The sequence below is a fragment of the Myotis yumanensis genome, unplaced genomic scaffold, assembly GCF_028538775.1.
Source record: "Myotis yumanensis isolate MYYU_CA2020_CCGP unplaced genomic scaffold, mMyoYum1.0.hap1 SCAF_2, whole genome shotgun sequence".
NCBI classification, from domain to species: domain Eukaryota; kingdom Metazoa; phylum Chordata; class Mammalia; order Chiroptera; family Vespertilionidae; genus Myotis; species Myotis yumanensis.
This window is the reverse complement of record NW_027223753.1, coordinates 44,119,711-44,144,383: the sequence shown is the minus strand read 5'-3', so window position 1 is coordinate 44,144,383 and position 24,673 is coordinate 44,119,711. Positions and strand designations below refer to the sequence as shown.

Here is a 24,673-nt window from a genome sequence, read left to right as displayed (position 1 = left end):
TTTTTACAGAGAGGAAGGGAGAGAGATAGAGAGTTAGAAACATCGATGAGAGAGAAACATCTATCAGCTGCCTCCTGCACATCTCCTACTGGGGATGTGTCCACAACCCAGGTACATGCCCTTGGCCGGAATCGAACCCGGGACCCTTCAGTCCGCAGGCCGACGCTCTATCCACTGAGCCAAACCGGTTTCGGCCCTTTGTAATACTTTAAGCGAAAAAAAAAAAAAAAAAATATATCCTTGGCGAGGATTAAAAAAAAAAAGGAAATGTTTCTGTTAAGTAGGGATTAAATTACTAAGGACTATCAAGTTTTTCTTTTCGTATTTTACTGAAGTTTTTTAAAAAATGTCTGAAGCACTTGTCTGCTTTAAATGTGCAACATTCAAAGTATAAAACTTGCAGATAATGTCATTTAACAGGATAAAACAACCATTATGATATCTATATATATAAAAGCCTAAGCGACCAGCCGAAACCGGTTTGGCTCAGTGGATAGAGCATCGGCCTGCGGACTGAAAGGTCCCAGGTTCGATTCCGGTCAAGGGCATGTACCTGGGTTGTGGGCACATCCCCAGTGGGAGATGTGCAGGAGGCAGCTGGTCGATGTTTCTCTCTCATCGATGTTTCTAACTCTCTCTCTCTCTCTCCCTTCCTCTCTGTAAAAAATCAATAAAATATATTTAAAAAAAAAAAAAAAAAGCCTAAGTGACCAAATGACCAAACGACCAAATGAATGGTTGCCATGATGCGCACTGACCACCGGGGGACAGATGCTCAATGCACATGATTGGGCTCCCTCCTGTCTGCATCAGGCCTATGGGGACCGGGCTCCCTCCTGTCTGGATTGGGCTTGCGAGGATTGGGCCGAAACCAGCTATCCAACATCCCCCGAGGGTTCCCGGATTGCAGAGGACACAGGCCAGGCCGAGGGACCCCACCAGTGCACGAACTCGTGCACCAGGCCTCTAGTATTATATAAGAGTACAAAGATAGATAGATGATAGATAGATAGATAGTTAGATAGATAGATAGATTCCAATAATAAGGGAAATTTAGCTAAATATCTAAGACCACATCTGAAAGGTATCTTTTAAACCAGCAATTGCCAACCGGTGGTCCGCGAGGTCCAAAAGGCTGGTGACTGCTGTTCTTAACTACATCCCAATTATCAAAATGGTTAAGAAACCCCACTGAGGAGAGGAATCGAAGATGGCGGCATAGGTAAACACCGGAGACTGCCGCCGTGGACAACCACTTCAAAAATACAACTAAAAGTCGGAGCGGACATCAACCAGAACCACAGGAAGGCTGGCTGAGGAGAGTCTCTTCAACTAGAAGCAAAAACAACAGCATTCCGACGCTCAGCGGAGGCGCAGTGTGGAAAATTTAAAGGTACGGCGGTGCGGTGGTGAGGGTGCGCGAGCAAAGCGGGCTGGCGGCTGAGGGCGCGATTGTCGTTTTCAATCAGGAGTGAGTCTCAGACTCTGGGCTACAGATCCGGGCGAGTCTCTAGGGACCCAGACTCAAACGGGAGAAGCGGGACTGTCTGGCTACGGCCCCTCCGAGGTTTGCAGCGATTGCTGGGACAGAGAGGCAGAGCCCCTGGGGACGGACTGAGAGTGGCCATAGCTGCTCCCTCCCCCCCCCATCCCCCGCCCTGTTGAGCCCGCCCCGCCCAAACCCTGCGCACAGCCATTTGCCGATCGCCTCAGGCAAGGGCTGGACTAGCACCTCCTCTGAGGACTGAAGTTTTCCCACAGCTGATTTCCACAGCCAGTCGGCCTGGTGGTCAAATCCCTCTAGTGTTAACTACAACAATTAAGGCTTGGCTAGAACAAGACTGCGCACAGAGACCACAAGGGGGTGCACCAAGAAAGCATAAAAGATGCGGAGACAAAAAAACATGACAGAAATGGAGGATATGGAGCTAAGAATCGCAATTTTGAGGGCTTGCCATAAATTTGTGCAGAGCCTCACGAAAACTAATGAGACCCTCGATGCTACGATAAAGAAATTAGAAAGTAAGCATACATGGACTGAAATAAAGAATATTATACCCAATAGCAGACCAGAGGAGGACAAGAATCAAACCAAAGATTCGACAAAAAACACCCAATTGGAAAAGCAAAATGAAAAAAGAATCCGAAAGTGTGAAGATAGTGTAAGGAGCCTCTGGGACAGCTTTAAGCAGACTAATATCAGAGTCATTGGAGTGCCAGAAGATGAGAGACAGCAAGATATTGAAAACCTATTTCAAGAAATAATGGCAGAAAACTTCCCCCACCTGGAGAAAGAAATGGACTTACAGGTCCAAGAAGCGCAGAGAACCCCAAACAAAAGGAATCCAAAGAGGACCACACCAAGACACATCATCATTAAAATGCCAAGAGCAAAAGACAAAGAGAAAATCTTAAAAGCAGCAAGAGAAAGAGGCTCAATTACCTACAAGGGAATACCCATACGACTGTCAGCTGATTTCTCAACAGAAACTTTGCAGGCCAGAAGGGAATGGCAAGAAATATTCAAAGTGCTGAATACCAAGAACCTACAACCAAGATTACTTTATCCAGCAAAGCTATCATTCAGAATTGAAGGTCAGATAAAGAGCTTCACAGATAAGGAAAAACTAAAGGAGTTCATCACCGCCAAACCAGTATTATATGAAATGCTGAAAGGTATCCTTTAAGAAGAGGAAGAAGAAGAAAAAGGTAAAGATACAAATTATGAACAACAAATATGCATCTATCAACAAATGAATCTAAGAATCAAGTGAATAAATAACCTGATGTACAGAATGAACTGGTGACTATAATGAATCAGGGACATAGAAAGGGAATGGACTGACTATTCTTGGGGGAAAAGGGGTGTGGGAGATGCGGGAAGTGACTGGACAAAAATCATGCACCAATGGATGAACTCAGTGGGTGGGGAGTGAGGGTGGAGGGTGGGGTGGGAGCTGGAAGGAGGGGAGTTATGGGGGGAAAAAAGAGGAACAAATGTAATAATCTGAACAATAAAGATTTAAAAAAAAAAAAAAAAAAAAAAGAAACCCCACTGAATGTGTTCATTTAGTCCCAGTTAATTTAGGCTAACCTACACTTTATGCAATCATTCTGCAAGTATTTATTAATCACCTACCATGTGCTAGGTAATAGAACTACATTGGGGAGGAAAATAGTATATACCAGCCATTTGTATTATATCCACTAATATAAACCAATATATAAACTTCCAGGATCTTATAGTATTAATATTTTTATAAAAATATTTCCCAAAATGTGCATTATTTGAAATCAACAACTCATAATTCAATAATATTCCAAAGAGAAGTTCTAATAACGAAGAAGGTTATCTGGCACAGAAATAAGGCAGCAAAAATGAAAGAGATATAATCTATTTCAGTAATCTTAAATCACAATGCCAAAATATGGAATTTAATGTCTTACATATTGCTTAAAATATTTTCCTTTTAATCTATTCCCGATTGCCTTATTATATTAAAAACAAAAGTATTGATTTTTATATCTCTTGGCATTTTATGTGCTCTGATAGAAGACTTTTTGCTTTATTAAACCACAATGTGTTTAGGCAGCACAAATGTATTAAAATATGCAACTTAAAAAAGTGAGAGATCTCTTGCCAGCAGTTTTAATACCCCATAATAATCAGAAGCTCTAAAAGTTCTATAAACTAGTAAGCTGGTAAGCATATAGGTGTCTTATTGTGACCTTCCACCTCCTCCCCCAAATGCATCAGTCATTTTACCCTAGTCATATTTGGGGTAGATATAGATACATAAATATTATGTGCCCCATTATTAAATGTAAATTATAATTTTACCAAGTAGAAATTTCACATTTCTACTTAATTAAGCTCAATGAGATTAATAGGTAAGCAAAACTACAAATACCTCCATGTGAAGGGGAGGGAGAGGAGTAGAATTGGGAATAACTACTAATATGCATAAGGTTTCTTTTGGGGGTGATGAAAATGTTCTAAAATTAGACTGTGGTGATGGCTGCACAACTCTAAATATACTAAAAGCAACCAAACTGAATGCTCAATTGTCAAGCTAACAATGCAAAATATGACACCTCATCTTTGGACAGGAACTACCTACATCAAAACATTCAGTTTTGCCTAAGTCAATGGGTGCCTTAAAACGATTACTACTTTATATAATGTTAATACAAACTAATCACTCCAAAAAACTCTACAGAGGTTCTTATACCTGATAATCCAAAATGCTGAATCCCAAGCCTTTATGATCTTTTACTAGTTCAACAATCTTGACTTCAGGAGACCATAGTGCTAATTCCCCATCATCATCTTCTTCAGTGTTGACATCTACATTGTGATCAGCCTGAAATACAAAAGAACATATATGCTTCAAACACTGTCCTTTCAATTCTGAAAAGAACATGTCAGGAATCTCATAGCTGCTTCTCAAACTGGGGGTTCTCTTTGGCATGCATAGTTTTTATTTCTAATCTGTTTAAAGGGTCATGCACTGAGGCATATATATTCTAATATAAGATCTTCATGAAAATTCAAGCACTTAATATGCAGATTGTTCATATAGTTTTTTTTAATGTAAAGTACCCATTTCATTCAAAGTATTAACACTGACCTCTTATACTTCAATGAGTTCTGTCATCCCATTAGAAGCATAAAAGGAAAAATATGCAATTTAAGGAAAAATGAAAACATCATACAAAGTCAAAGCTTAAAAGATATTTAAGTAGCAATACCTGAATTTGCAGTTATAGTAAGAGACAAAGAAAGATGCTAACACAGAGAGAAACCAGGACATGGGAAACCACTTCTGTTGACTCCTAGAAGTTTTCAAGGAAAGACTTTACTAGAAAAATAAGGTGGGGAAAAATCCAAGTCTTTGGGAATCATGCAAATCTAAAAACATAAAAATTACTAAGTTGAAATAATGAAAATCTCATCTTGGAGGAAGTAGATTGTCACAACTACCCAGTCCACTGTCCTTGGTTATTTCCCCTGACCTCACTCCCCCAGGTCCTCCTATTCCAGGCTTCCCCTTCTTTCAGGGAGAAGAGTCACTGCCATATGGAATTCTAGGAAATTAAATGATACAGGTTCAATGAGTCAACTATGCAGAGCAAGAGTAGCTGCTCCAACCTTCTGTCTTGATACTATTTATAGTACCATATAGTCGGGGTTTTTTATATGATTTAACTTTCCTAAAGTACTCTGAGTTTCTACCTGAAGCTCAAGAATTATCTTTTTCTTTGTAACCCTAGCAACAAGCTAGAATGAAAACTCTGCAGGCTACCATAGAGTTAACCATGTTATCCACTCAACCCACAATAGTACCTGGCTCACAACAGCTTCTCGACAAATATTTGATCATACATTAATGAACCATCCATCTTTCAGTGGGTTTTCCCTGACACTCTTTTTTAATAAAGCTACAGGCTAAATAATAATTTTCAAAAATAGACTTCTTAAAACTTTGGGAAATCCTAGTAAATAAAATGAAAGTGTATTATTTCTACAAAAATCATTTTGAGTGACCTGTATGAGAATCAATTTAATGGAATTAAAGTTGGGGGGGAAACTCCTCTAACATGGAAGAGTAAGGCACCATAGCTAACACACAAACACGTTTTAATTAGGGTTGGTCCAGACCTCAAACTGTCCCTGCAGGACATGGAAAGTCAATACTCAATCCATGGTGGATTAAGTCTAAACATGGGAACAATTTCTTGGTTCTTGAGTTACAACATTTGAAATTAGTGGGAATGTTCTGGATCAATAACCTCTGTATATATCAGCCTGATGTGAGGAAATGATACTTATAAAGAAAACATTCATACTTTCCAATAAAAAGTAAAGTTCCAATGGCTAATACAATATGATTGATGTTTTACTGGGGCACTTAATACTCTCACTGATTAATGATCATTAGAATTTTGGCTGAGCTGCCTAAACAGATAGAGTTTGAGAACCTAAGATAGCATTGGGATAAGTGTGGAAAAAAAGAGACAGATGGAAAAGAGAGCCAGCATTTTAAAAAAACACATACAATTCTAAAACTGAAGTTCATAGGGATTTCAAGGCATTTAAGGTATACAAGATATTATTCTACAACCTGAAATATATCATTTTGATACAATCAATTCTGCATAACTCCTATATTCACAGAATGGAAAGCAATCAACTAATGGGCAGCAAGGCTGACATTTAGCATAATTCAGAGCTGTAGTTTACCCATTGTGGTAAAGTATGACAGATGGGAGGATAGAGTCAGCAAGTTCGGTTGGTGATTTACACACCCTGTAAGATTAGATTAAAGGCATTTCTATCAACCTTTAGGGCAGTGGTTCTCAACCTTCCTAATGCCAAAACCCTTTAATACAGTTCCTCATGTTGTGGTGACCCCCAATTTCATTGTTACAAATTGAACATAATTAAAGTATAGTGATTAATCACAAAAACAATATGTAATTATATATGTATTTTTCCGATGATCTTAGGCGACCCCTGTGAAAAGGTCGTTCGACTCCCAAAGGGGTCGCAACCCACAGGTTGAGAACCGCTGCTTTAGAGGTAAGCTACCACCCGCATTTAGTTTTAGTAAAGAAAACAAGAGTCAAAAAAGTGTGGCATTTGAGTCCCTTCTTTGAAGTATGCTTCACTAAAGATAAACATTTTTAAAAAGATTCTCAATCAGTAATCTACTAAGCACTTCTTATATGCCCAGTACAGAATGAAAACACTATGAGATACAAAATAATTTTAAGATATGTCCTTTGCTCACAGGAGCTGACGATTTCTTGGTAAAGACAAGTTTAAATATGCATCTGTGACTCTATGATGGTGCTATGCTAGACTCTTATGTCTGTTAGGAGATCAGAAAACAAAGATAGGTGAACTGGAGGAGTCAAGAATAGCTAGAGCTAACTTTCACGGAGCACTCTGCATGGGCAAGGCATGTGACTAGCACTTTGCCTACATTACTCCATCTCCTCCTCACACAAACTGATGAAATGGCTAAGTACTAAGTACCCCCGCTTTTCAGAGGAAGAATATGAACAGAAGCCAAGTTATTTGCTCAAAGATTCACAATCATTACATGACAGAGCAGGATTAGAGTCCCTGTGTTTTGAAATTCGGACCATAGATAGGCAAAAGGGAAGGCCCCATGTGTCTAAACTTTTGGTACTGGAATTATAATCTAGAAGAGTCTGGAAAGGTGGAAATGGCATCAAAGATGAGGTTACAAATGGCATAAGATGACAAAGCATGTGCTTGAAACTGTTTTCATAATCACAATGCTCTTTAAAAAAAAGAGTATCAAGAGCATAGAAAGTGTTATTTTATTCTCTGACCTTCTGAAGGTTTTTACAGCAATTTTTAGACTCACTTCGAAATTGGTCATAGATCTTCATATTTTTGAGGCTCTGAAAAAGGGGAAGTCCATTAGATATTCAACAACGTCCTCAACTGATTAAGATGAACTGAGTTAAACTGGGAGCCAAAAGCAATGAGCCTAGGCAAATGCTAGAAAAAGCTTCTCTAAAATCCAAGAGCATGCACATTAATGTCACCAATATTGCAAGGGGGGAAAAAAGGGATAATTTTATGATATTATATGAAAAGTAACAGTCTGAAAGCTATGCATTGTTGTCATTGAGAGCTACTGTAGTAAAAAAAAAAGGGGGGGGGGAATATTTTCTCTCTCTTTATATTGTAACACACTCTTCGGGGCATCCTTGATGAGTGGGCATGCCTGTGGGAACCGTGGTTCACTGATTTAGTACCTCCATCTCAGGAAGAGAGGCTGCCGTGGTCCTTGGCTCATCTACAGAGGCTTCATCATCAAACAACCGTCGACAGCAAACCAAGGTAAAGGGGGGTGGCACTTCCTTAAGAAAGGAGACTGCTTCTCGGCGAGATTTCCCATAGAGCTGCACACCATTGAACTAGAAAGACAAGGGTAAGTCAGAATTAAGGAGGACCCAGATGAAAAACACAAAAATCTCTGGCTTACATCAACCTATCAAAATGAAATTAGGATATAGTTTTACTTTCCCTACAAACAAAGGGCCTAAACTTAACATTATTTTAGTAGTAACTAAAAACATTAGAAATCCTTAAAATTTATAAAAACTAAGGCTAAACCTTTATTGAACTTGGGTGAATAAAGTATAAAATGGGTGTAGAGTACAATTTTTACTGGATATGTGATCTGCCTAATATTTCATACCTCCATGGCTCCTCCTTTCTATACTCCAATGTTCTATTCTCTCATCTACTTCTACCCATCTCTCCTTAAACACATTCAATATCACTTACAGCCTTCTGAAGACCATTTCCTCTTGCTTTTTCATTTTGTAAGAATAACACTATAGATATTAACACCAATTTTAAGGCTGCTAAAAGCTGTTGAGTTACAATGTATAGGTAACAAAATCTAGGCTACTGTCAAAATTTAGCCTCAGCTCATAATTTTCTTTCACATCCCATAAACTCTTAATACCAGACTGAGAAAAGTCACTTCGATAGAAAAGTTCCTATATCATTGCATCATTTCTATTCTTTTTTTATTTTTATTTTTTATTGATTTTTTACAGAGAGGAAAGGAGAGAGATAGAGAGTTAGAAACATCGATGAGAGAGAAACATCGACCAGCTGCCTCCTGCACATCTCCCACTGGGGATGTGCCCACAACCCAGGTACATGCCCTTGACCGGAATCGAACCTGGGACCCCTCAGTCCGCAGGCCGATGCTCTATCCACTGAGCCAAACCGGTTTCGGCATTTCTATTCTTACATGCTCTGCTGACATAGTCACCAATTGCAGAAAGTGTGTCAGTTTTCAAATTATCTATAATAATAAAAGCATAATATGCTAATTAGACCAGACAGCCAAACGACCTTCCGGACTTCCTTCCAGATGACCTTCCAGATGAAGCCAGGGCTACGAGGGCCAAGCCCCTTGCACGAATTTTGTGCATCAGGCCTCTAGTTTTATATGTTTAAAAGAAAAAAAGATAACCAACTATTCCTTAATGAGTAATACTTATCACCAAAAAAATCTAAATGTCATATTCTTTTTAGTGCACAATAGCAATATTTTGCACCAAAGATGATTTATAAAGATGTCTGTTCTAATTTTCCATATATATGACTTTAGCTCAAGGAGCTTTGCCAGTTCTGACGAAATGTCACAAAAAGCTGATCTGTCTGCTGCTCCAAAAAGGCTGAGGCCTGAACACAATCCAGGCAACAAATAATCTTTTCACATCTAACTCTGGGACTTCCTGGGAGGGGTCAGCAGCATCATTCGTTTTAAAGACGTTCTGTTTCTGGCATTAATTTGTGGCAGGTGCAGTGCTAATGTCTGCCTTTGTGAGAGGAACCTCTCCACTAAATCCGTCACTGCTCAGAGAATAAGAGCACAGTGGGTTGTTGGAAGCATCCCATCAGCAAGTGATCTGAGCCCCGAATCAACTGTCCCTTGGAACCACTCTCAAGCCTGTAACATACCAAGCACTTAGCCATCAGGCCAGACAATCTCCCTGCCTCTTAATTATTTACAAAGAAATCACCACATAGTAAAGAGACCCGCATGTGCTTCGGGGAGCTAGCCCTAGTGGAAAAGTAAACATCATCTCCCAAGACGTTCTGACTGACGAAGGGGCCCAGGGGACAGCACGTTCAGCAGCAGATGAAAGGCTTGCCTTGGAAGAATTACAAGCCAATCACCACATAAAGTGGGCAAGGAGGTACCCGTCTCCGATCACACCATGTCCATGGTGCCAACTGGTGCCAGAGCACAGAAAGTTCTAAAACCAACCAAATGGGTAGTAACCTACAAGGAAAATAAAGCAAGCACATATACTCAAAGAAGGAATCCTACCCATACACAGTGTTAGTCTGTGTTTCACATTACTTCAGCAAATTAGAAAGACACTTTTCAGGTTTTCATCTTGGAGTACATTTAAATATTTATTTAGCTCATTATTTATTCATTTGAATTGTCTCCAATTATTATAGCCATGCCTGGTAGTCCTCCTCTCTGCGCTCTATTGCTAAAGGGATTGGTCACATTTCCCATTACCAGCTCCTACCTAAGGGGATTTATGGCTGCTGCAAATAGCTGCTCTGGGCTGAGCTTTGGCACAGTGTTCTAACCCCAAAGCATATTTGTGTTTCTGTTTTGAACTCTAAGGAGTACATTAAACACACACACACACACACACACACACACACACACACACACACTTATGCTCAGGAGTTTATCTGGCTAACTTTACAGAGATTTTTAAAATTGTTATTATTTCTATATTTGGTTACTCAGAAGCAGCCAATTTTTCTTTTAGAGTTCACACTATTTTTCTAGGCCCTTCAACTTGAGACTTTCTTAAGGGCTGCCACTTCTCAGCTGTTCAAACTGTGATTAGAAAACACACACATACATACTCATTTGCAGAGTACATAATACTGCACAAGTATTGTGCCACTACGTTACCTCATTCAACCCTCACTCATCCTATCCCATAAAGATTGTTTATGCCTTTCCCCAGTGAGAATATTGCCAATATTCCCAGTGAAATAATGCTTAATAGTTTACATGGATGGTACTCCATTAGATCCTCACAAACACACAGTAAAGTAGGAATTTATTGATGAAGAAACTGATTCTCAAAGTTATGTGACATGCCAAGGGACATGGTTAAGCTGTGGCAAATTCAGAATCAAAAGCAGCTCTTCTGACTTTCAAGCCTGTGCTTCTTTCTACTATATCCCAAGTGTTTTCACCAAAAATGTATACTTATAAATTCAAGTTTTCATGTTACCTTATCACACCCCATTCTATTACAAGGTCGAAGGCCCAAGGGATTCTAATCTTGGCTAAGGCACAGAGGACTCAGTTGATGGCTGTGATGGCTTATACTTGCTCTACTCAGATCCAGCTAACATTTCTTTATCACCTACCCTAAACTAGTAGTGAATTATTCTTAAAGCCACTGAATTATACACTAAAAATGCTTAAAATGTAAATTATATGTTAGGTATATTTTACCACAAAAAAAGTGAACTAAAACTGTTTTTTGCTCATATTTCCACATCTCCCAAACTAATATATCTCATGTCTCAATATCTAACAAGTACATATTAGAGAAATGGTTTCCAAATGGTCTTCAATCTACAGAATGTCATGTCTGATATCCAGAAGGCTATGCCATGTGCTCAGCAAATCAGAAAGAAAAACATAATTCAGAACAAATAAAAAACCGTAAGTGATATAGTAATATCTAGGGTTTTAGTCTGCCAATAAGCATCCCAGTATCATTTCTTGAATAACTCTAAAATAACTAACTTACTACATTTTACAATAGGACTCCAACACCCTGCCCTCTCAATCTTATGACAGAATTTGACAACAATTACTCATAAGACTTTTCCCTCTGACTTTGAAATTAACATACTCTTCTAGCCCTAGCCAGTTTGGCTCAGTAGATAGAGCATTGGCCTGTGGACTGAAGGTTCCCAGGTTCAATTCCAGTCAAGGGCACGTACCTCGGTTGCAGGCTCCATCCCCCGCTCTGGTTGGGCACACGTGGGAAGCAACCAATCCATGTGTCTCTCTCACATCAATATTTCTCTCTCTCTGTCTCTCCCTCTCCACTCTCTCTAAAAAAAAAAAAAAAAAAAAAAAAAAAAAAGCAAAGCAAAGCAAAACAAAACAAAAACCACAATGGAAAAATATCCTCAGGTGAGGATTAACACACACACAAAAAAAATACTCTTCTAGATGGCTGGACCCTGCTTTAAAAAGAAAAAAAAGAAACCTACTCGCTATCCTTGTCATTCCACTTTGAGCAAACATGAATTTTAGAAAGAAATTTCTATAATCAAGGCTCAAGTGATTCTAATCTTGGCTAAGGCTACTAGGCTGATTCTATTAAACCCAACGTAGGGCTTCTTGTGGTTCCTAACTTTTGGGAGAAAAAAGCCTCTTCTATACAGTCTTCTCTAGGTTTAATCATTTCCCACATCTTTTTTTAGGACCTTAAAAAGGAGTGTGATGCATTTTTTTTAAGTGAAAAGGGAGTTAGAACACATGAACTAAAGTTATCAGGCTTCCAGTGTATAAAATTACAGGAAATCAATGCCTTATTTTCTAACATGTAAAATTAGGGGTTTCAGTGTTCATTGGTTTGTTCATTGTGTTAGTTACAAAACTTTCAACCTAACAAAATCTTTCAAGAAAGTGAGGTCAAAGCAAAAGTGTTCTAGAATTGGTCTGCCTGCAGGGCAGCGGGGGAGCCTGAGTGAGCCCACTATTGGCTGCCATGTTGTGGGGAGGGCGTCCCAAGGAGACAATCTGAAAACCAGTCAAGAAGACATAAGCCTGAGGTCACCCAGCTCTAATCCTTAATAGAAATAATTAACAAAACATGCAAATAAGTGTCACTACATGTTTCAAATAAGGGTCATGAATTAGATTCTTAAAAAGAATTTTTCTCAAAAAATACTAATTATGCTATCAGACTAAAATAGGACGTTAGCTTATTTCTCAGTAAATTATTTAAATAAGTGCTCAGACATCTCAGGAGTCCCAAAAGATGGGGAACATGAAGTTAAAGCATATTATCTACTTCCTTTATCCTTATATAAGCTGTTATATTTTTAAAAATATGCTTTTATTGACTTTTAGAGAGAGAGGAAGGAGAAGGAGAGATAGAAACATCGATGAGAGAGAAACATCAATCGGCTGCCTCCTGCATGTCCCCTACTGGGGATGTGTCCTGACCAGGAATTGAACCGGCAACCTCTTGGTGCATGAGTCCAGGCTCAACCACTGAACCACACTGGCCAGGCAATGTTTTTGTCTTTTATTTATTTTTTCCATCTTCACTGAGATATAATTGACATATAACATTGTGTAAGTTTAAGGTATATAATGTGATAATCTGATCTATATACATATATTGTGAAATTATTACAATAAGGTTAGTTAACAATTCCATCATCTTGCAGTTACCATTTGTGTCTGTGTGTAGTGAGAACATTTAAGATCTCTCAGCTACCTTGAAGGACACAATATACCAAGTTTCTTCATTCTAAGTCAGTGATGGCGAACCTATGACACGCGAACTCATTTTTTTGGTTGATTTTTCTTTGTTAAATGGCATTTAAGTATATAAAATAAATATCAAAAATATAAATCTTCATTTTACTATGGTTGCAAATATCAAAAAATTTCTATATGTGACACAGCACCAGAGTTAAGTTAGGGTTTTTCAAAATGCTGACACGCCAAGCTCAAAAGGTTCGCCATCACTGTTCTAAGTAGATCACATTTCATTGACATCAGTGAGAACACATGTTCCTGGGGCTTAAAAGTTCCTGTCTGTCCCTCATAAATCTTACCTCAAGAAGCTCATCCTCTGGCTGAAGGAGGCTCAGCGTGTCAATAGGACCACCCGGAACGATCGAAGAGATATAATGATGCCCATCAAAGGAATCCACTTCCATGCCAAGCCTCAGAGTGTGAATGGGCAGGAGCTGTAGCAAAATACAAAGCAATAATATCAAACACCATGAGGACACATCTGGCTACTAATCCTCCATCAGGTATTTGACAGAAAAGCCCCACCCCTTAAGTCCGATCACCAAAATCCACAGGAAAACCAGCCTCAAGTAAAATATGAGGTTGCCTTCTTATTCTCATTCCTGTTCTCGTTTTAGATTTCCTGAGAATAAAGAAGCAGACGTACAAAGTTCTGCCTTCAGTTCTAAGCTCTGGCACTACAACCTCCCAAGTTCCCAGTATCAATTCTGCATTTCACTTTTCTGCAGGGTTTCCCATCTCCCAGAACACCCTAACCCCTCTTTATCATCTCATTAACTTCCACGAATGCTTCAAAACCAAAACAGTGTCACTTCCAGAAAGCACTCCCTGATATCTGAGTTAATCTGCCTCCAATACCACCCTGTGCACACTGCCATCACAGTGCACTAGACTGTGTTCAAAATTTCTGTTTTCTTGATTGTTCCCTCTGCTTGAGTACAGTCATTTCTCTGTGTATCATTTCTCTTTATAATCTCAAACCCTAAAACAGTTCTAGGCACTAAACATGGGCTCATTAAATGTTATTTGACTATAATTGAATTTTTTAAGTTAAAAACAATTATTTGAACTAATCCATGAAAGATGGTACCTCATTTGAGATATCCTTCTTAAATACAAACAACTTCTAATTTGTGGAGAGGTGTGGGTGTGTAATAGGAGAGGTAATCATTATTCTATCTTAAGATTGATGCTGTTGGTTTAAAAGGATTTATGAGCTAAGAAATGAGTCAAGAGCTAAGAATCTAGCCAATGCCAATGTAAAGAGATGAGTGTCTTGGTGTCATTGGCTGCAAAGGTCAAAGGCATTCACCAAATTCCATGCCTTTGACTTTCAAAGACTGAGCTAATAATTTCTCATTATTAGCTTCTTTCTTAGTCAATTATTTAAATGAGCACTCAAAATTTCAGTGGCTCTATAAATTCAAATATGGCAAATGGTTCTAATTATGATTTCTACTTCCTATATCAATAGTCTGTGTATCTACAAATACCAGGTCTACCTCTCACTGTATACTTGATAAAGAGAAAGCCCCACACAAGATGGCAATGCATCTTTCCCTCATATTGGCTTTTTCCCTCATATTCCCTATTCTCTGTGACCTCTGAGCTTGTCACCTCCCATTAGTCATCTGCTCTGAGACCTCAGAGTTCCACAGGCCTTGCCTCAGACACCACCTGGGGTTCATTTCCATCCCACTACAGACAGACAGACAAATCTGAAGTGGCAAGCAGTCCAGCTGACTAAGACCTCAATGACTTCAAATAGGCATAAATGACTGTTGGCCTTGAGCTAATTTTCTGAAAAGTAAGTGCTCTTGACCACTAAGTACCTCACATTCGACAGCCACCTCTGGCAATAAGATGGTCTAGCACTCTAAATGGAAGACTCAGAGTATGTGAGCTAAGAAATAGCTCTTATTCCCTCTTTCTGATTTCTTTATTTCTCACTGCTGCCACCTTATTCTCTTGTCTAGTCATTGTACCAAATCTGTATACCAAGCTAGGAGGAGACATTAATGTCATCTTCTTGAGTAGTAAAAGGTGAATAAAAATTCTCTGAGAAATGTTTCTGTAATTACAATTTACCCACCCATCTAGGCCAACTCTCTTCTTCTGTTTATGAACCAAACACTAGGGCAGAGTGGTCAGTGGGTCTACCCACACATAAGTCATCTCTAGTGGGGTGCTGAAGCCTGCTCCTAATAGCAGATTATTCAATTTTCAGGAATTTTGCAAGCTAGTTATTAAATATACCTATTATTAAAAATTAGATTATATAAAGTTACAATTAAATAAATATTAAAATAAATGTAATAAAATACTCAAATGTAATAAATGTACTCAAAATCTATCACTTCCTAATTATTTTTAATATATTTTATCCATGTTCTTGAAATGCTTCTATCTGTCATATATGTATGGTAGAAATACTCTCTAAAAACTTAAGAGACCACTGAAGGAGTGAACAATTGAAAAAGATGAAACGATGATTTGTTCAGTTGCTAAATGCAGCTGGAATGAGTAATAAAAGTCCTGCTCCCACAGAGAAACCTAAAACAATGAAATGCAATTCACAATTGCATTTCCCAACTCAGTGGTTTCAGTGACATCAGTTGAGTAGCTTGAATACTATCATGGTGACACTGTTTATACCATAGGTATGGGTAACTGCTACAAATTAAAACTGCTTTTTTTTTTTCCTTTTTGAGAGCTAGGTTTTACCAGCATACCATTCATCTGCAATCTCATTTGAGCATGCTATCTAGCATATATTTATAGGATATAAACTATGCGCAAGGATTTGAGTTATGAGCTGGAATTATAGAATGAACGAAAGAAACAATCTCTACCCTCATGGAACTAACATCTAGTGTGGAGACAGACAATAAACAAGCAAGAGAGAAAACAGATACATGCAAACAAATAAGTAAACAAACAACTCACCACCAAACAAGTGAAAAATAAACAAATAATTACTAATTGTGACAAGTGCTATGAAGGAACTAATAGAGGTCGAGATATCAGACGTAATTGGTGCGGGCCATTATGGAAAGTTGGTCAGAGTAGGTTTCACAGAGATGAGGACACATTTAAGGTGAGACTTGAAGGATAAGAACATTTTAGCCCTACAAAGACCCTGCTGGGTGATGCCCTGTAAGTGAAAAGAATTAATTGCTAAGTTTTCAATAACTGAGTAGGTAGTGGTAGCAATTTCTGCATAGAAATAAATGCAACAAATTAAAACAAACACATTGTACAGAGAGAGAGAGAGAGAGAGAGAGAGGAGAGAGGGAGAGAGAGAGAGAGAGAGAGAGAGAGAGAGATGTTTGCTATTTATTTAATAACTAGAGGCCCAATGCACGAATTCCTGCATGGGTAGGGTCCAGCCAGCCCGCCCTGATCGGTCCGATTGGGCTGGGCCGGCCAGCGGGAGGGGACTCGGGAGGTTGGCCGGCCAGCCCTGCCCCCTGGTCAAACTCCTGGTCAAGGAGACAATTTGTATATTAGCCTTTTATTATACAGAATGTGTCTCCCATAAAAAAGAAAAGGATTAAGGAGAGAACTGATTCCAATCTCCTATTCCAGCCCTCTACCAACCCTGCTCCATTCACACGGTTGAGCCACATCCATGGAATAAGTGACATCAAGAATTGGTTGAAGCACTGAGGAGCAGCAGAGGCTTAACCATGGAATCCCTTGCCCACCAGACACAAGTCTCTGCCCTTCTGGGCTATTCCAGCATGTATCTATAATCACCACATGCTCCCTAGTAACTTTAAACCATGAGCGAGACACACATGCTCCATCTCTAATCATGCTGAGCAAATAAACCAGAAATGACGTTTACAAAATCTGTCAATCTGAAAGGGGCTTACCTAATATTAGTTCTGAATCTAAATCTGAGTACAGCTGGGTTTCTGAGACTTCGCATTACATTGCTGCAGGCTTCTCTGCAGGAGCAGGGCTGTTTAATTACCTGTCTCAGCTGCATTTAGCAACTAAACAAATCAACCATTTCATCTGCCTCTCTCAGTTGTCCACCCCTTTGGTATCTGGGTTCTTAGAGAGAGAGCGGAAAGTGCTAAAATGACAGGAGCGGGTGCAACAGACAGATGATTGATGTCTTCACACACATCGCATATTACTCTTTTTGATGCTTAGTCAATGTGCTTTGCATGGGGTCCTATTGAAGTTGAAAAGGCTAATGAACAGCAGGACTGTCATGATTCTGATATGACAAGTAAAGGATGCAAGGAAATGTATCCAAGGAACGTGTGACCATGGTGTGATTTACTGTCAGTGCTAAGATGATAAAAATCAAATGTGATCAAGAAACCTATAGGCCTTCAACCCATGAGTTGGAAAGACTTGTCATGAAATAAACCACAGCTCATTCATTTTGCTAAAAGCTCTACTTTTAGGACCCTACAACAAGATATCAAAACACTCAAGTGGGAATATGAATAATGTTGCTTCGGGGGAGATGGGGGTCGAAATTCTGGAAAGGAATGAATATGTCAGTGGGATGGGGGAGAATGCTTCTAAAATTGATGAACTCAAAATAAAATGGAACAGAAAGAACCCCATGATTAGTTCTGATATTAAATAGCCATTTATTTTTTAGAGATTAGGGTGAAAGAGGTACTATATATACCACAAACGAAAAACAAACTCCCCAAGAATGAGGCTACAACTTTTAAATTAAGGGTGAAACATAGCATAATGACCTCCAAAGTTAGGTGTGTTCACTCAGACTATGCAAGACAATCAAGCCATCCATTAGAACAGTGGTTCTCAACCTTCTGGCCCTTTAAATACAGTTCCTCATGTTGTGACCCAACCATAAAATTATTTTCGTTGCTACTTCATAACTGTAATGTTGCTACTGTTATGAATCGTAATGTAAATATCTGATATGCAGGATGGTCTTAGGCGACCCCTGTGAAAGGGTTGTTCGACCAAAGGGGTCGCGATCCACAGGTTGAGAACCACTGCATTAGAGCTTGATTTATATATTAGTCTTTCTCACTCATCTAAAATTTTAATCCTGGAGGCTCAAAACGTGCACAGTATGTGCTCTGTCATACGGAAATATATTAAAGGTTCTCTTCAGTTTCCTAACACCAAGGTCAAGTGTCAGTTGTCACTTATCACTTCATTTATATCATTTATGTTACTGTGTGGCCCATGTGATATCTGAGCTTTTGACACGTGATCTAACACTTTGCACTTATGTCTCTATCTCGCCCTTTACTCATGATATTTCCTCCACCTGGAAAATCAATTGTTCCTCACTCGTACACTGCTGGTGGGAATGCAGACTGGTGCAGCCACTATGGAAGACAGTATGGAGTTTCCTCAAAAAACTAAAAATGGAACTCCCATTTGACCCTGTGATCTCACTTCTAGGAATATATCCCAAGAAACCAGAAACACCAATCAGAAAGGATATATGCACCCAGATGTTCATAGCAGCACAATTCACCATAGCTAAGATCTGGAAACAGCCTAAGTGCCCATCAGTAGATGAATGGATTAGAAAACTGTGGTACATCTACACGATGGAATACTATGCTGCTGTAAAAAAGAAGGAACTCTTACCATTTGCAACAGCATGGATGGAACTGGAGAGCATTATGCTAAGTGAAATAAGCCAGTCAATGAAGGAAAAATACCACATGATCTCACTCATTCATGGATAATAGAGACCACTATAAACTTTTGAACAATAATAGATACAGAGGCAAAGCTGCCTCAAACAGATTGTCAAACTGCAGCGGGAAGGCCGGGGAGGGTTGGGAGGCAGGAGGGAGGGGGGTAAGAGATCAACCGAAGGACTTGTATGCATGTATATAAGCATAACCAACGGACATAAGACACTGGGGGGTAGGGGAGGTCAGGGGATTGTCAAGGGCAGGGGAAAAAAAAAGGACACATATGTCATACCCTTTGTAATACTTTAAGCAATAAAAAAGAAAAAGAAAATCAATTGTTCCTATTTCTGCAAACCCATTTTTTCAGAGTATAGTTCAAATGCCATCCTCCCAATAAACTCTGTTCATCTGTCTTGAAGAAGTAACACCTCCCTCCTTAAATACACATAAGGCATTTTAGCAACACCTGAGCAATAATTCTCAATGGAGCGAGGCAAGGAAGGCATCACAATTTCCTTCAGGGACCTCACTCCAAACCGACAGAATCAGAGTCCTGCTCCGAGGAACAAATAGGGCCTTTAGTATTTTGAAAAAGGTCCCCTGATGTTTCTGATGTCCTAGTTGATAACCACTGTTTCCATAGTTATTTGACCAGCAAAGCGTACGATTCCATGTTTGAGAATTGTAACAGAGTTTGGTTGCCTCTGGGGAGGAGCACAGGGGGAGTGGGCTGAGAGGAAAGCTTACTTTTTGCAGTGCATACTTCAGTAACTTTTAAATTTTGCCCATATACTATTTATTTTTGTTTTGCCCATATATTATCTACTCAAAAGCATAAAAAATGGCACAGATTTAGAAGCCAAATACTGTAACTCTTGATTTGTTTTCTGATTTTCCCACTTACTAGCTACATTGATCTTAGGCAAGTCACTTTATCTGCCTGACACTCAGTTTCCACATATTAAAAAATGAAAGGTGCCTGGCTGGCGTGGCTCAGTGGTTGTCAACCTATGAACCAGGAGGTCACGGTTCGATTCTGAGTCAGGGCACACGCCGGGGTTTCGAGCTCGATCTCCAGTAGGGAGCATGTTTCTCTCTCATCAATGTTTCTATATCTCTCTCCCTCTCCCTTCCTCTCTCTAATAAAATCAATAAAAACATATTTTTTTTAAAAATTGTATTTACTCATATATAATGAAAAGGAAACTCACATTTTAATGCCCTTCCTAAATCATATTCTCTAAATCCAGAGAATATGATTTAGAAAGGAAATAAAGTGAAATTTGTCAGTCTGTCTTGTCAAAACCAGAGAACAGGAACTGATATTTTTGTTTCCCACAGTAGACATATTGCTAATGCTCACTCCATATCACAATTGATGGCCAGCAGAAAGGTCACTGGAATGAACTTTAATGCTTCTTCCTCACAATGCTGTGATTATCGTAATAGTAAACAGTTGCCAACAAAGCCATCCCTAAAAGTGCAAGTCTCCCCAGATGCGGGAAAACCATTCTTGTGTCATGATTAACAGCTTCCTAGAAGCAGTACAGCTAATGCTCAAGCCACTGTAAAGTACTTTCAGCACACTTTTCCCCCACAACTCCACTGGCCCACAATATATGAAGATGCTTCTTGAACCATAATCCCTTCAAGGGTGGTGGCTAGGGGGTGGTAACCGGAGTGACCATCTACAGACAGCTAGAGCCTTAGGAACACCAATGAGAGCCATGAAACATGATTTTCCTAATCAGAAAGTTGATGGGGCAGAGGAAAAACCTGCAGCTTTGACCTCAGATAAGACGCTACCCTGCTTAAATCCTTCCACTGCTGTTAACTGACACTGATGACAAAGCCCAGGCTTACCACGGTGGATCTTGAGGTCCTAAAGCACCTGCCTCAATGGACAACACTTGTCTCCTTACTTGGTTTGACCCAGACACTCTGAAACAACTTCCGTTCCTCGCACGTGCCAGCCCCTTCCTACTGACCACCTGTTTCCCAACTCACCTGTTCTCATCCTTTGTGCCTCAGCCAAAGAGCCTCTTCCTGGCTCTCTCTAAAGTGCTCCACCCCAGGTGTGCTCGGACCACCCTGTTTGTTCCTTTGCATCACTTCTTACTATATACAACCATCTTACTGAGTTATTTTTGTTTATTATCAGGCCTCTACCCAAGCCCACAATCCAAGCTCTATGGGAACTTTTCCATTTTGTTTTCCCCAGTTGGTAGAAGTGTGGGATACTGTCGGAGTTCAGTAAGTATTTCAGGAAGGAAGGAATTAATGAATGTGCTCTAAGCTGTAACCTGCCTCTGCTATTATCTAGCTGTACAATTTGGAGCAAACTTTAGTATTCTCATCTGTAAAATGGGTTTTGATAAGCTAGTTTCCTTTACATATTGTAAGGAGAAATAGAAGCAACTAAATTAACTAAACTAAACTTCTACTATTAAGAGTATTTTTAAAAATAATTCATCAAAATAAATAAATAATTTGTGGACATTTAAAATTAAGAAATCAATATTAAAAAGTAAATATATATGATGATGTTATGTAGAAAAAGTGTGCAGCCCTTCTCTCATACATTTATTACACAAAATGTTGGGTATACAAACTATAAATATGAAAACATCTACAGATAACAACTAAATATGAAAAAATATTGCAATTGTGGGTAATTTTTCTTCCAGACCAAAAAAATTAAATTAAAAAAAACACATTTTGCCACAACAAAATTCCAATTAACAATTAAATGTTTCATAATAGCTTATAAAAATTGCTTTTAAAAAGGAGCCTTTAAAAGGTCACAGACTAAAAGTACATGAAACGTACAACTGGGGAAAAATTACAATTTATTGAACAATTCCTACATGTTGGCGCTAAGCTACATTAATTAAGTCATATCTTAAATATATTTATTTAATCACCTACAACCTAGTATTATTGTTCATACTATGTAGAAGAAAAATTAGGCTGCTATTTCACCTTCTAAAGTGTTTCCCCAAATGTCACCTTCTTAATGAGGCTTTACCTGGTCAACCTTTCTAAAATTGCCAACCCACGCCCTCCTAAATTCCTTATCCATTTTCCCTGCCTTAATATTCTGCATGGCATATATCGCCCATACTATGTAACTTACTTATTTTCTATCTTCCCTCACTAAAATATAAGTCCTACAGGGCAGGGATATTTTTCTGCTGTATCCTCTTCTGAAACCCCAGTAGAGGACCATAGAGAAAATATTTAAAAATATTTGATAAAATGTATAAATGAATGAATAATGAATGAATGAATGAATGAATGAGTGAATGAACAGCTGAATGTCCCGGTGAGTTTCTATCAGGTGGTTCATAAAGTCTGCTGAACTCAAAGCCCTTCTACACCTTTATACTAGAGTTACTGAGTACAATATATGCATACATAATATATATTGCATATATAATATATAGGTATAGTGGACAGAAGTTGATCTGGGAAAATAAAATTACTGAGACTGGTGACAGGAACTAGGGAATAAAGGTGAGAGAGAACACTTTCTTTCTAGAGAAAAACTGGCATTTTTAAAAGATGTACACAAAGTACGGTTATTATCCTTTTTTTTTTTTTTTTACTTATTACAGAATATGATGATACAGGGTTTTACAGCTTTGAAATGGGAGGACAGATGACTGAAGCTGAACTGCATGATAAACTGAGCCTGAGCTAAGCCACGTTCTCCACCAAGGACAACTCTTGAGCTCTAATGCTATATGGAGAGGTAGGCTAAAAACTAATCAGGAAACCACTGAAGAGCAAAGCAAAGATTTCAGAGGCCCCAAATACTAAGGAGATAGAAATGCAGACCAGGTCCCAGGAGGGAGAGGGGATTGGTAAATACCCGCAGACTCATGTGGAGTACCTGGAAGCCTATGTCTTAAGAGAAAAGGCAAGCTGGACAGAGCCTGAACCTCACAATGTCAGGCATTCAATCAAATCGCAACATGATGAGAAATACAACCAAATAACCACAGCCAGAGAAAACATCAAACAGTAGGAACACATCTAAAGTTGATCCAGATAACAGAATTAATTATTTAAAGTCCTTATAAACTACTAGAGGCCCAGTGCACGAATTTGTGTATGGGTGGAGTCCGGCTGGCCCGCACCAATGGGGGCCCATCAGGCCTGGCCAGCGGGGGGTGGGGGGCGCACATGGGCAGTTGGTGGCTGGGGGAGGCCCGGCCGGGGGGGCGGGGTGGCCATCAGGGCCCCAATCAGGCTGGTTGGCTGCTGCAGTGCGCGTCATAGCCACCGGTCTCTCTGGTCATTCTGCTGTTGCAGTCGCTGGGCTTTTATATATATAGTTGATTAATATCTTCAAGAAACGGCGAAAAAGATGGCATATACAGATTTTTTAAATGGAGAATTCCAACAAAAGAATCATAAATTAAAAAAGAAATAAAACAAACTCTAGAATAGAAAACTATAACTAAAAGTAAGGACTCGATAGATGGGCTTTAGCAGCAGATTAGGAAGAGGGAATTTAATTAACTGGAAGATGTTAAATAGGAAATATCCGATATCTAAAAGTTTAGTGTAAATTAAAGTACAATGTTAGGGGAAAAAATCATTGATTCACATGCATGATAAATAAGAAAAACAGACTACTATGTGCTTACAACTACTCTAGGCACATTATATTTGATTTCTATAGATCCCATGAGGCAGATACTAACTATTACTATCTCCTTTTACAGACAACAAAACTGGGACATACATTTTAGGTAATTTTACAAGCTAGTGAGTGGATAAGCCCAATTTTGAACTTGGGCAGTTTGGCTCCAGATTCAATGTAATCAGTAAACTATACAACAGTAATTAATAACAGTTGAAGGTTGGTGAGTTATTTATATTTCTTACTCTCAATTTGAATTAAATCCTTCTTAATATATTTAGATAGAATTAGTAATTAGTGACAACTCTAATGGAATATAAGGATGATTTTGTAAATATTTTTAAATTAACTAGAAGTTGTGCCCTGTTGCTTTCCTATTTCACATCTGAGGAAAGCTTGGCCAGTGGGCCCACACAGGCACAGCAAGTAACTAACTCAAAATGCAAGTTATCTTAGAAGAAAAGAAATACTCTCACCAGTGTCAGCCTTGAAAATTTAAACCTAAAAAATAACAGCACATTTAATATAAAATTATGGAAGAGAAGTATTCATCACAAATACTCAAAGAAAGAAATGGTAGAACTATTTGAAGAAATAACGTCTTACAAAACCCACATGGGACATGAAAAACACATATTGAATACTGCAAGCGACAGCATGAAGTAAATAAATAAATAGATGGCATACACAATAGAATTATTTTAAGCTGCAGAGACTAACTCTGTCATGATCCTAAAAAGAACATGTCAACAAATTAAAAAAAAACCACACAATGGCCTACAGACTGGAAATGTTCACTATATATTCTAGTCTCAAGAAAGGAGATACAAGGAGTGCAATAATTCTAGGACCATCACTCTAATTTCCCCCACTAGCACAGAGATGCTCAAGGTGATGCAGCAAAGGCTTTTACTCTTTAAGGAACAAGAAATGCCAGATGATCATGCAGCAGTCAGAAAAGGAAGAGGCACTGGTGACTGAATTGCAAGCATTTACTGGATACTGGAGTGCTCCAAAGAATTTCAGAAGACAGATAGTCTGTGTTTCACAGACTACATTAAACCGTTCAGTTGCATCAACCTTGAAAAGCGGTGGGATGCTCTGAAAGAAATAGGTGTGCCTAAGCACTTATTGTCTTGAGGTGTAACCTGTATTGTGGACAGAATATGGAGAGACAGAATGGTCTCCTGTAGGCAAAGATGTCAGATAAGGGTGCATTTTATCTCCCCATCTGTATAATCTGT

The 24,673-nt window shown here is 38.9% G+C and overlaps 1 protein-coding gene across 3 annotated transcripts in view; it reads right to left on the bottom strand.

Moving 5' to 3' along the window:
* The window catches only part of PATJ (PATJ crumbs cell polarity complex component), a 308,551-nt gene that overhangs the window by 227,150 nt on the left and 56,728 nt on the right, over positions 1 to 24,673 (bottom strand). For all 3 annotated transcript variants that reach the window (XM_070405247.1, XM_070405248.1, XM_070405249.1), the window contains exons 15-17: positions 13,421 to 13,555; positions 7,798 to 7,959; positions 4,233 to 4,364 (exon numbers count right to left, since the gene is read on the bottom strand). In XM_070405247.1, the coding sequence (XP_070261348.1) occupies positions 4,233 to 4,364; positions 7,798 to 7,959; positions 13,421 to 13,555 (429 nt within the window). The remainder of the gene's footprint in view (positions 1 to 4,232; positions 4,365 to 7,797; positions 7,960 to 13,420; positions 13,556 to 24,673) is intronic.